The 12,500-nt window shown below is 38.3% G+C and overlaps 1 protein-coding gene and 1 long non-coding RNA gene across 2 annotated transcripts; one reads left to right on the top strand and one right to left on the bottom strand.

Annotated features, from left to right (window-relative positions):
- Positions 1–130: 130 nt before the first annotated feature.
- On the top strand, positions 131–897 carry LOC141752213 (uncharacterized). The gene is made up of 3 exons (XR_012590179.1): positions 131–342; positions 554–586; positions 641–897. It is a non-coding gene; the product is annotated as an uncharacterized LOC141752213 (long non-coding RNA).
- Positions 898–7,359: 6,462 nt separating this feature from the next.
- zmat2 (zinc finger, matrin-type 2) lies at positions 7,360–11,731 on the bottom strand. Its single transcript, XM_074612260.1, has 6 exons — positions 11,612–11,731; positions 10,820–10,919; positions 9,944–10,067; positions 8,707–8,780; positions 8,410–8,555; positions 7,360–8,145 (listed from the first exon to the last, which is right to left on the bottom strand). The coding sequence occupies exons 1-6, from the start codon at positions 11,627–11,629 to the stop codon at positions 8,002–8,004; spliced, it is 606 nt and encodes a 201-aa protein (XP_074468361.1). The 5' UTR covers positions 11,630–11,731; the 3' UTR covers positions 7,360–8,001.
- Positions 11,732–12,500: the final 769 nt, after the last annotated feature.

Raw genomic sequence — 12,500 nt, forward strand, 5'->3', positions numbered from 1 at the left:
CCGAGAGCAGCGAGCAGCGAGGAGACGGCAAAGAGCAGGAAGACATGTCTGAGGAACCAAAATGGCTTCCTCTTTTCTTCCTCTTCTCTCTCTCTCTCTCTCTCTCTCTCTCTCTCTCTCTCTCCTCTCTCTCTCTCACTCTCTCTCCCTCCCTCCATCTCACAGGAAGTGACTGTGAAGAGGGGGGGGATGAAGGCAGCATCCTCCTCCTCCCCCCCTCTGACCACAGAGCGGAACAACTCGCTGCAGTTGCACCAGCTCGCTGCAGCGAGCGTCACGTCATCGTCATCGTCACGTTAACGCCGCCGCCGCTGCAACCCGACAGGAAGTGACCGACTCTGGGTCCGTCTGAGAGCTCCGTCTGAGAGCTCTGTCTGAGAGCTCCTCCGTCTGAGAGCTCCACCGTCTGAGAGCTCCGTCTGAGAGCTCCTCCGTCTGAGAGCTCAGCTGAGAGCTCCGTCTGAGAGCTCCTCCGTCAGAGAGCTCTGTCTGAGAGCTCCGTCTGAGAGCTCCTCCGTCTGAGAGCTCCTCCGTCTGAGAGCTCAGCTGAGAGCTCCGTCTGAGAGCTCCTCCGTCTGAGAGCTCTGTCTGAGAGCTCCTCCGTCTGAGAGCTCCTCCGTCTTAGAGCTCCGTCTGAGAGCTCAGCTGAGAGCTCCGTCTGATCTCTGCTGCAGCAGGTAAACTCTGGACTCAGGTCAACAGGTCACACTGTGAAGTACATGTACAAGTACTACTACAATTTGGCGGTACTTTACTTCCATACTTCTATGGACACAATACTATCTGAAGAAGAAGAAGAAGAGCAGGAGGAAGAAGATGATTCTCCTTCATCTCTCCTGTGGAGGCTTTTATTTTCATCCTGCTGAATAGACCATAATATCCTGTCCTGTCACCATGGTTACACAGAGGTCCTGAAGCCTTAAAGAACTTTATTCAAGTGTACTGTTAGTGTACTATTAGTGTACTGTAGGTGTACTGTTAGTGTACTATTAGTGTACTATTAGTGTACTATTAGTGTACTGTTAGTGTACTGTTAGTGTACTGTTAGTGTACTATTAGTGTACTGTTAGTGTACTGTTAGTGTACTATTAGTGTACTGTTAGTGTACTGTAGGTGTACTGTTAGTGTACTATTAGTGTACTATTAGTGTACTATTAGTGTACTGTTAGTGTACTGTTAGTGTACTATTAGTGTACTGTTAGTATACTATTAGTGTACTATTAGTGTACTGTTAGTGTACTGTTAGTGTACTGTTAGTGTACTATTAGTGTACTGTTAGTGTACTGTTAGTGTACTGTTAGTGTACTATTAGTGTACTATTAGTGTACTATTAGTGTACTGTTAGTGTACTGTTAGTGTACTGTTAGTGTACTATTAGTGTACTATTAGTGTACTGTTAGTGTACTATTAGTGTACTGTTAGTGTACTGTTAGTGTACTGTTAGTGTACTGTTAGTGTACTGTTAGTGTACTGTTAGTGTACTATTAGTGTACTATTAGTGTACTATTAGTGTACTGTTAGTGTACTGTTAGTGTACTATTAGTGTACTGTTAGTGTACTGTTAGTGTACTGTTAGTGTACTATTAGTGTACTGTTAGTGTACTGTTAGTGTACTATTAGTGTACTGTTAGTGTACTATTAGTGTACTATTAGTGTACTGTTAGTGTACTGTTAGTGTACTGTTAGTGTACTATTAGTGTACTGTTAGAGTACTGTTAGTGTACTATTAGTGTACTGTTAGTGTACTGTTAGTGTACTGTTAGTGTACTGTTAGTGTACTGTTAGTGTACTATTAGTGTACTGTTAGTGTACTGTTAGTGTACTATTAGTGTACTGTTAGTGTACTATTAGTGTACTATTAGTGTACTATTAGTGTACTGTTAGTGTACTGTTAGTGTACTGTTAGTGTACTATTAGTGTACTGTTAGTGTACTGTTAGTGTACTATTAGTGTACTGTTAGTGTACTATTAGTGTACTATTAGTGTACTGTTAGTGTACTGTTAGTGTACTGTTAGTGTACTATTAGTGTACTGTTAGAGTACTGTTAGTGTACTATTAGTGTACTGTTAGTGTACTGTTAGTGTACTGTTAGTGTACTGTTAGAGTACTGTTAGTGTACTATTAGTGTACTGTTAGTGTACTGTTAGTGTACTATTAGTGTACTGTTAGTGTACTGTTAGTGTACTATTAGTGTACTGTTAGTGTACTATTAGTGTACTATTAGTGTACTATTAGTGTACTGTAGGTGTACTGTTAGTGTACTATTAGTGTACTGTTAGTATACTATTAGAGTACTGTTAGTGTACTGTTAGTGTACTATTAGAGTACTATCAGTGTACTGTAGGTGTACTGTTAGTGTACTATTAGTGTACTGTCAGTGTACTGTTAGTGTACTATTAGTATACTATTAGTGTACTATCAGTGTACTGTAGGTGTACTGTTAGTGTACTATTAGTGTACTATTAGAGTACTGTTAGTGTACTGTTAGTATACTGTTAGTGTACTATTAGTGTACTGTTAGTGTACTATCAGTGTACTGTCAGTGTACTGTTAGTGTACTATTAGTGTACTGTTAGTGTACTATTAGTGTACTGTCAGTGTACTATCAGTGTACTGTTAGTGTACTGTCAGTGTACTATTAGTGTACTATTAGTGTACTGTAGGTGTACTGTTAGTGTACTATTAGTGTACTGTCAGTGTACTATTAGTGTACTGTTAGTGTACTGTCAGTGTACTATTAGTGTACTATTAGTGTACTGTAGGTGTACTGTTAGTGTACTATTAGTGTACTGTAGGTGTACTGTTAGTGTACTATTAGTGTACTATTAGAGTACTGTTAGTGTACTGTTAGTATACTGTTAGTGTACTATTAGTGTACTGTCAGTGTACTATCAGTGTACTGTTAGTGTACTGTCAGTGTACTATTAGTGTACTATTAGTGTACTGTAGGTGTACTGTTAGTGTACTATTAGTGTACTGTCAGTGTACTATCAGTGTACTGTTAGTGTACTGTCAGTGTACTATTAGTGTACTATTAGTGTACTGTAGGTGTACTGTTAGTGTACTATTAGTGTACTGTCAGTGTACTATCAGTGTACTGTTAGTGTACTGTTAGTGTACTGTCAGTGTACTGTTAGTGTACTATTAGTGTACTGTTAGTATACTATTAGAGTACTGTTAGTGTACTGTTAGTGTACTATTAGTGTACTGTCAGTGTACTGTTAGTGTACTATTAGTGTACTGTAGGTGTACTGTTAGTGTACTGTTAGTGTACTGTCAGTGTACTGTTAGTGTACTATTAGTGTACTGTTAGTGTACTATCAGTGTACTGTTAGTGTACTGTCAGTGTACTATTAGTGTACTATTAGTGTACTGTAGGTGTACTGTTAGTGTACTATTAGTGTACTGTTAGTATACTATTAGAGTACTGTTAGTGTACTGTTAGTGTACTGTTAGTGTACTATTAGTGTACTGTTAGTGTACTATCAGTGTACTGTTAGTGTACTGTCAGTGTACTATTAGTGTACTATTAGTGTACTGTAGGTGTACTGTTAGTGTACTATTAGTGTACTGTTAGTATACTATTAGAGTACTGTTAGTGTACTGTCAGTGTACTGTTAGTGTACTATTAGTGTACTGTTAGTGTACTATCAGTGTACTGTTAGTGTACTGTCAGTGTACTATTAGTGTACTATTAGTGTACTGTAGGTGTACTGTTAGTGTACTATTAGTGTACTGTTAGTATACTATTAGAGTACTGTTAGTGTACTGTTAGTGTACTGTTAGTGTACTATTAGTGTACTATTAGAGTACTGTTAGTGTACTGTTAGTGTACTGTTAGTGTACTATTAGTGTACTGTTAGTGTACTGTTAGTGTACTATTAGTGTACTGTTAGTATACTATTAGAGTACTGTTAGTGTACTGTTAGTGTACTATTAGTGTACTGTTAGTGTACTGTTAGTATACTATTAGTGTACTGTTAGTGTACTGTTAGTGTACTGTTAGTATACTATTAGAGTACTGTTAGTGTACTGTTAGTGTACTGTTAGTGTACTGTTAGTATACTATTAGAGTACTGTCAGTGTACTGTTAGTGTACTGTTAGTGTACTGTTAGTGTACTGTTAGTATACTATTAGAGTACTGTCAGTGTACTGTTAGTGTACTGTTAGTGTACTGTTAGTATACTATTAGAGTACTGTCAGTGTACTGTTAGTGTACTGTTAGTGTACTGTCAGTGTACTATTAGTGTACTGTTAGTATACTGTCAGTGTACTATCAGTGTACTGTTAGTGTACTATTAGTGTACTGTTAGTATACTATTAGAGTACTGTTAGTGTACTGTTAGTGTACTATTAGTGTACTGTTAGTATACTATTAGAGTACTGTTAGAGTACTGTTAGTGTACTGTCAGTGTACTGTTAGTGTACTATTAGTGTACTGTTAGTATACTATTAGAGTACTGTTAGAGTACTGTTAGTGTACTGTCAGTGTACTGTTAGTGTACTGTTAGTATACTATTAGAGTACTGTTAGTGTACTATTAGTGTACTGTTAGTGTACTGTTAGTGTACTGTTAGTGTACTGTTAGTGTAGTGTTAGTATACTATTAGAGTACTGTCAGTGTACTGTTAGTGTACTGTTAGAGTACTGTTAGTGTACTGTTAGTGTACTGTTAGTGTACTGTTAGTATACTATTAGAGTACTGTCAGTGTACTGTTAGTGTACTGTTAGTGTACTGTCAGTGTACTATTAGTGTACTGTTAGTGTACTGTCAGTGTACTATCAGTGTACTGTTAGTGTACTATTAGTGTACTGTTAGTATACTATTAGAGTACTGTTAGTGTACTGTTAGTGTACTATTAGTGTACTGTTAGTATACTATTAGAGTACTGTTAGTGTACTGTTAGTGTACTATTAGTGTACTGTTAGCATACTATTAGAGTACTGTTAGTGTACTGTTAGTGTACTATTAGTGTACTCCTTTTAAAAATACAATAAGAGAATACTTTCAGTGTACTCAGTCAGACACAAAGGTAGGCTGACGTTACCTACTTATATACTTCGTACTTTATATTCAATACTTTATAATCGGTACTTTGTAATCGGTACTTTATAATCGGTACTTTATAATCGGTACTTTATAATCGGAGTTTTATAATCGGTACTTTGTAATCGGTACATTGTAATCGGTACTTTATAATCGGTACTTTATATTCGGTACTTTATAGCGGTACTTTATAATCGGTACTCAGTATTTTATAATGGGTACTTTATATTCTGTACTTTATAATGGTACTTTATAATCAGTACTTTATAATCGGTACTTTGTAATCGGTACTTTATATTCGGTACTTTATAGCGGTACTTTATAATCGGTACTCAGTATTTTATAATGGGTACTTTATAACGGTACTTTATATTCGTTACTTTATAATCGTTACTTTATAATCGTTACTTTATGATCGGTACTTTATAATCGGTACTTTGTAACGGTACTTTATATTCGGTACTTTATAACGGTACTTTATATTTTGTACTTTGTAATCGGTACTTTATAATCGGTACTTTATATTCGGTACTTTATAATCGGTACTTTATATTCGGTACTTTATATTCGGTACTTTATAACGGTACTTTATATTCGGTACTTTATAATCGGTACTTTGTATTCGGTACTTTGTATTCGGTACTTTATAATTGGTACTTTATATTCGGTACTTTATAACGGTACTTTATATTCGGTACTTTATAATCGGTACTTTATAACGGTACTTTACAATCGGTACTTTATATTCGGTACTTTATAATCGGTACTTTATAACGGTACTTTATATTCGGTACTTTATAACGGTACTTTGTATTCGGTACTTTATAATCGGTACTTTATAACGGTACTTTATAATCGGTACTTTATAACGGTACTTTATATTCGGTACTTTATAACTGTACTTTATATTCGGTACTTTATAATCGGTACTTTATAACGGTACTTTATATTCGGTACTTTATATTCGGTACTTTATAACGGTACTTTGTATTCGGTACTTTATAATCGGTACTTTATAACGGTACTTTATAATCGGTACTTTATAACTGTACTTTATATTCGGTACTTTATAATCGGTACTTTATAACGGTACTTTATATTCGGTACTTTATAATCGGTACTTTATAACGGTACTTTACAATCGGTACTTTATATTCGGTACTTTATAACGGTACTTTATATTCGGTACTTTATAATCGGTACTTTATAACGGTACTTTACAATCGGTACTTTGTATTCGGTACTTTATAATCGGTACTTTATAACGGTACTTTATAATCGGTACTTTATAACGGTACTTTATATTCGGTACTTTATAACGGTACTTTATATTCGGTACTTTATAATCGGTACTTTATAACGGTACTTTATATTCGGTACTTTATATTCGGTACTTTATAACGGTACTTTGTATTCGGTACTTTATAATCGGTACTTTATAACGGTACTTTATAATCGGTACTTTATAATCGGTACTTTATAACGGTACTTTATATTCGGTACTTTATAACTGTACTTTATATTCGGTACTTTATAATCGGTACTTTATAACGGTACTTTATATTCGGTACTTTATAATCGGTACTTTATAATCGGTACTTTATAACGGTACTTTATATTCGGTACTTTATAACGGTACTTTGTAATCGGTACTTTGTATTCGGTACTTTATAACGGTACTTTATAATCGGTACTTTATAATCGGTACTTTATAACGGTACTTTATATTCGGTACTTTATAACGGTACTTTATATTCGGTACTTTATAACGGTACTTTATATTCGGTACTTTATAATTGGTACTTTATAATCGGTACTTTATAACGGTACTTTATATTCGGTACTTTATAACGGTACTTTATAACGGTACTTTATAACGGTACTTTATATTCGGTACTTTATAACGGTACTTTATAACGGTACTTTATATTCGGTACTTTATAACGGTACTTTATATTCGGTACTTTATAACGGTACTTTATAACGGTACTTTATATTCGATACTTTATAACGGTACTTTATAACGGTACTTTATATTCGGTACTTTATAATCGGTACTTTATAATCGGTACTTTATAACGGTACTTTATAACGGTACTTTATAACGGTACTTTATATTCGGTACTTTATAATCGGTACTTTATAACGGTACTTTATAACGGTACTTTATAATCAGTGTTTTATTAACAGACTTTAAATCAAGTGAAGCTGGAGATGACCGACGGACCCTGAAGGCAACACAATATTAAAGATGAGCCTCCAGTGATGCGTTCACTGACACAAACCGAGATGGTAAATCAGAGAACCGACTAGAAACAAAAAACAGATTTTATTAAAACTAGACGAAGTCAACATGTTGAACATAATAAAACTAACAAACATTTAACAAGCTCAAATTAAAAAAGTGTTGATTTGAATAATTAAATCATTTCATGTCCAATAAAACACTCAGTCTTAATATCAAAACTTCAGTTTAGAACCAACTAGAATAATTAATTATGAATCTATTCTTCATAACGAGAATCTGAGTGTTTGAATCTTTACATTTTAACTTGTTAAATATATTTAACCGCTTCTTCTCCAGGTGTTTCTAACGGGGGAAACTATTTAATCTGCATGAACCTGAACGCATCGCAGTCAGAGTCTCTTTACTTCTGTCCGTCCTCTCGTCCTCTCGTCCTCTCTCAGGTGATTAAAACAATGCCTTCACCTTCACTTTCACTTGTGTCTCCGACAGGAAGCTGCTGAACTGACAGTGATGGATGGAACTACCAAAATAAAAGCATGATTGTGGACAAAACGGGAAGAATATTTAGAGGTTTAAAAGTCTGACGGAGGTCCAGGACTCGTCTGTCCCGTCTTTACAGTCCGGTTCTGGTCTCAAAGTCCAGCTGACTGCGTGGCGGTCCTCGCCGTGGCGGTTGGCGGTCCTCGCCGTGGCGCCGCACAGCGTCAGTGACTCTTCTTGGACGAGCCGAAGCCGGAGAAGCCCATCACCGCCGCCATCTCATCGTCCTCCTCAAAGTCCACGTCCTCCTCGGCCCGCCGCTTCCTCTCCTTCTGCTTCTCCTTCTTGTAGGCCTTTGCCTTCTCCTCCTGACAACACACACAGAGGACATCAGAGAACTACAACTCCCAGCACCACCTCCACTTCCTGTCTCCTGCTGACAACACACACAGAGGACATCAGAGAACTACAACTCCCAGCACCACCTCCACTTCCTGTCTCCTGCTGACAACACACACAGAGGACATCAGAGAACTACAACTCCCAGCACCACTTCCACTTCCTCTCCTCCTCTCCTCCCCTCCTCTCCTCTCCTCTCCTCCTCCTCTCCTGTCCTCCCCTCCTCTCCTCACCTCCTCCCTCAGCTCCTTCATGCGCTCCTCAAAGTCGTACTCCTTCTGCTTCTCCTCCATCTTCTTCTTGTTCTGCTCGAAGCGTTTCTTCACCTGATCCAGAGACGAGCGCTCCACTCTCATCGACATGCCCAAGTTCCTCTGGTCTGCTCACGCACACGCACGCACGCACACACACACAGTCAGAGACACACACACACACACACGTTGGGTAACAGTTAGTAAAGGGTTAACGAGGGTAATGGGTTCAGAATGAGACCAACAGCTGACTTGAACTTCTGTTTGAGGTGAACTCACGTTTCTTTCCGTTGATGTGATCCAGGAAGTTGATGGAGTCTTTGACGACGCAGTCACAGACGTTACAGTAATAACTGAGAAGAAGAAGAAAGCAGCCAATCAGAGCGAGGCAACAGCTGTCACGCTGTTATTCACACGCTGTTATTCACACGCTGTTATTAACACGCTGTTATTCACACGCTGTTATTCACACGCTGTTATTAACACGCTGTTATTAACACGCTGTTATTCACACGCTGTTATTAACACGTTGTTATTAACACGCTGTTATTAACACGCTGTTATTAACACGCTGTTATTAACACGCTGTTATTCACACGCTGTTATTAACACGCTGTTATTCACACGCTGTTATTCACACGCTGTTATTAACACGCTGTTATTCACACGCTGTTATTCACACGCTGTTATTAACACGCTGTTATTCACACGCTGTTATTAACACGCTGTTATTAACACGCTGTTATTCACACGCTGTTATTAACACGCTGTTATTCACACGCTGTTATTCACACGCTGTTATTAACACGCTGTTATTAACACGCTGTTATTCACACGCTGTTATTAACACGCTGTTATTAACACGCTGTTATTAACACGCTGTTATTCACACGCTGTTATTAACACGCTGTTATTCACACGCTGTTATTAACACGCTGTTATTCACACGCTGTTATTAACACGCTGTTATTAACACGCTGTTATTCACACGCTGTTATTCACACGCTGTTATTAACACGCTGTTATTCACACGCTGTTATTAACACGCTGTTATTAACACGCTGTTATTCACACGCTGTTATTCACACGCTGTTATTAACACGCTGTTATTCACACGCTGTTATTAACACGCTGTTATTAACACGCTGTTATTCACACGCTGTTATTAACACGCTGTTATTAACACGCTGTTATTCACACGCTGTTATTAACACGCTGTTATTAACACGCTGTTATTCACACGCTGTTATTAACACGCTGTTATTCACACGCTGTTATTCACACGCTGTTATTAACACGCTGTTATTAACACGCTGTTATTAACACGCTGTTATTAACACGCTGTTATTCACACGCTGTTATTAACACGCTGTTATTAACACGCTGTTATTAACACGCTGTTATTCACACGCTGTTATTCACACGCTGTTATTAACACGCTGATTACAGCTGCATCATATCAGGTGTGACTGATCGTGATGCGAGAGCAGGTTAAAGGTTAAAGAAGGCGTGTTACCCGCCCATCTCCGCCTGGGGGGTGGTCTTCGTGATGACGATGGTCTTCCCCAGTTTGGACTCCAGGTCCACTTTATAGTCTCGGTGCCGCAGGAGGTCCCGCTTGACCGGCGGAGCGGTTTTCCCTGAAAGAGAGAGAGACCATTCACTACTAATGACCTCTTCATCATTCCTCTTCATCATTCCTCTTCATCATTCCTCTTCATCATTCCTCCTCATCATTCCTCTTCATCATTCCTCCTCATCATTCCTCTTCATCATTCCTCCTCATCATTCCTCCTCATCATTCCTCCTCATCATTCCTCTTCATCATTCCTCCTCATCATTCCTCCTCATCATTCCTCCACACCGCTCTCGTTCCTCACACTGAACCAGGGTTAGGGTTAACACTGAACCAGGGTTAGGGTTAACACTGAACCAGGGTTAGAGTTAACACTGAACCAGGGTTAGGGTTAACACTGAACCAGGGTTAGGGTTAACACTGAACCAGGGTTAGGGTTAACACTGAACCAGGGTTAGGGTTAACACTGAACCAGGGTTAGGGTTAACACTGAACCAGGGTTAGGGTTAACACTGAACCAGGGTTAGAGTTAACACTGAACCAGGGTTAGAGTTAACACTGAACCAGGGTTAGGGTTAACACTGAACCAGGGTTAGAGTTAACACTGAACCAGGGTTAGGGTTAACACTGAACCAGGGTTAGGGTTAACACTGAACCAGGGTTAGGGTTAACACTGAACCAGGGTTAGAGTTAACACTGAACCAGGGTTAGAGTTAACACTGAACCAGGGTTAGGGTTAACACTGAACCAGGGTTAGGGTTAACACTGAACCATCACTCAGACAGGAAGTAGAACACACAGATAAATGAATCTCACCATCTCTCCTCTCTCGGTCTCTCTCCTCCGCCAGGCGCTTCTGAGCCAAGTTCTCATACTCGTCTTTGTCCCACTTCCGACGGAAGTCATTCTTACTGGACTACAAGAGGAGAAGAAGAAGAAGAAGAAGAAGGATAAGAACAAGAATAAGAAGAAGGAGGAGAAGAGGAGAAGAGGAGAAGAGGAGAAGAAGAGGAAGGAGAAGAGGAAGAAGAGGAGAGAAAGTCAGAGGAGTTCTTCATGTACAGAATAAAGCCTTCACACTAAAGAACATCTGTTAGTAGAGAGGAGCTTCTAGACTGTAGAGGACCGTTCATCCTCTCACATCTCTACATGACATATATATATATATATATATATATATAATCTCTCTATAGCTGCTAACTGTTAGCAGCAACAACCTCATATATTAATTATATATATATAATATAATATATATATTATATTATATATATAAGAGGTCGTTCCTAGCCTTGGACTGATGGGTTATTAAATGAATTATTGGTTTTAATGTTTAATGAATCATTTTAATGAGTTGAAGTGAAACCGGAACCGGAAGCAGAAGCAGTCTAGTGTGTGATGATGCTAGCTGTTAGCCTGTTAGCTGAGTCTCCGGTTAATGTGGTACTGGAGACAGAGAGCTCCGGTACCGGCTCTGATGACCAGAGCGAGTCTGGCTGAGCTGGAACTCTCCGAACATTCAGTTCATTACATCCTTTATATCCTTTATATCAACATATCACCATAACAACTAAACAACAAAACAACAAAACAACAACCAGAGAGACTCACCCCGCTGCCCGACGCCATGACTACCCTCACTCTACGGCCTGTCGCAAACACTACACGGCCTGTCGTAAAGACACCACGGCCTGTCGCAAACACACTACGGCCTGTCGCAAACACTACACGGCCTGTCGCAAACACGCCACGGGCTGTCGTAAAGACACTACGGCCTGTCGCAAACACACTACGGCCTGTCGCAAACACACCACGGCCTGTCGTAAAGACACCACGGCCTGTCGTAAAGACACCACGGCCTGTCGCAAAGCCTTTCAGTTGTTGCACTGTACTGTAGAAATATTATATCTGGTTGCTATGGTTACAGTGAATAAGACTAACGCATTTGTTCTTATTGATGTAATTGTAATCAGGTGAAGTTCCTCATTAACACATGAACACATGAACACATGAACACATGAAGGAGTGTATTCACTAATAAAAGCCTCATTTCTTTGTATTTATGAAACAGAATTATATCTGTCAACAATTTCTTCCTCACAAACTAAAAAGCAATGAAACAATGAATGTAATATCTTTAATGTTTTTAAGTGAATTATTGTCATACTCGCTTTTTATATTATTATTTATTGTTTTGTTTTTTTATTTGATGTTGGTTTTGTTTCATTTCTGTCCTTTTGTGTTTGACACAGCTCTTTCTTTATGTTTATGCTTCTGTATGTAAATGTTTCTAATGTTTTCTGCTGTTACCATGGATACTGACATTTCGGAATAATAATAAAAATAATAATAAAAAAATTAAAAAAAAGTCACAATAAGGCCCGTCGTGAAGTCACAAACTAAAGTACCCTGATGATTTTATCTATTATTTATTTATTATTTCAACAGTCAGTATATATAATATATATATATACTGACTATATAATATATATACTGACTA

This window comes from Sebastes fasciatus, chromosome 16 (genome assembly GCF_043250625.1).
Source record: "Sebastes fasciatus isolate fSebFas1 chromosome 16, fSebFas1.pri, whole genome shotgun sequence".
Classification (NCBI taxonomy): domain Eukaryota; kingdom Metazoa; phylum Chordata; class Actinopteri; order Perciformes; family Sebastidae; genus Sebastes; species Sebastes fasciatus.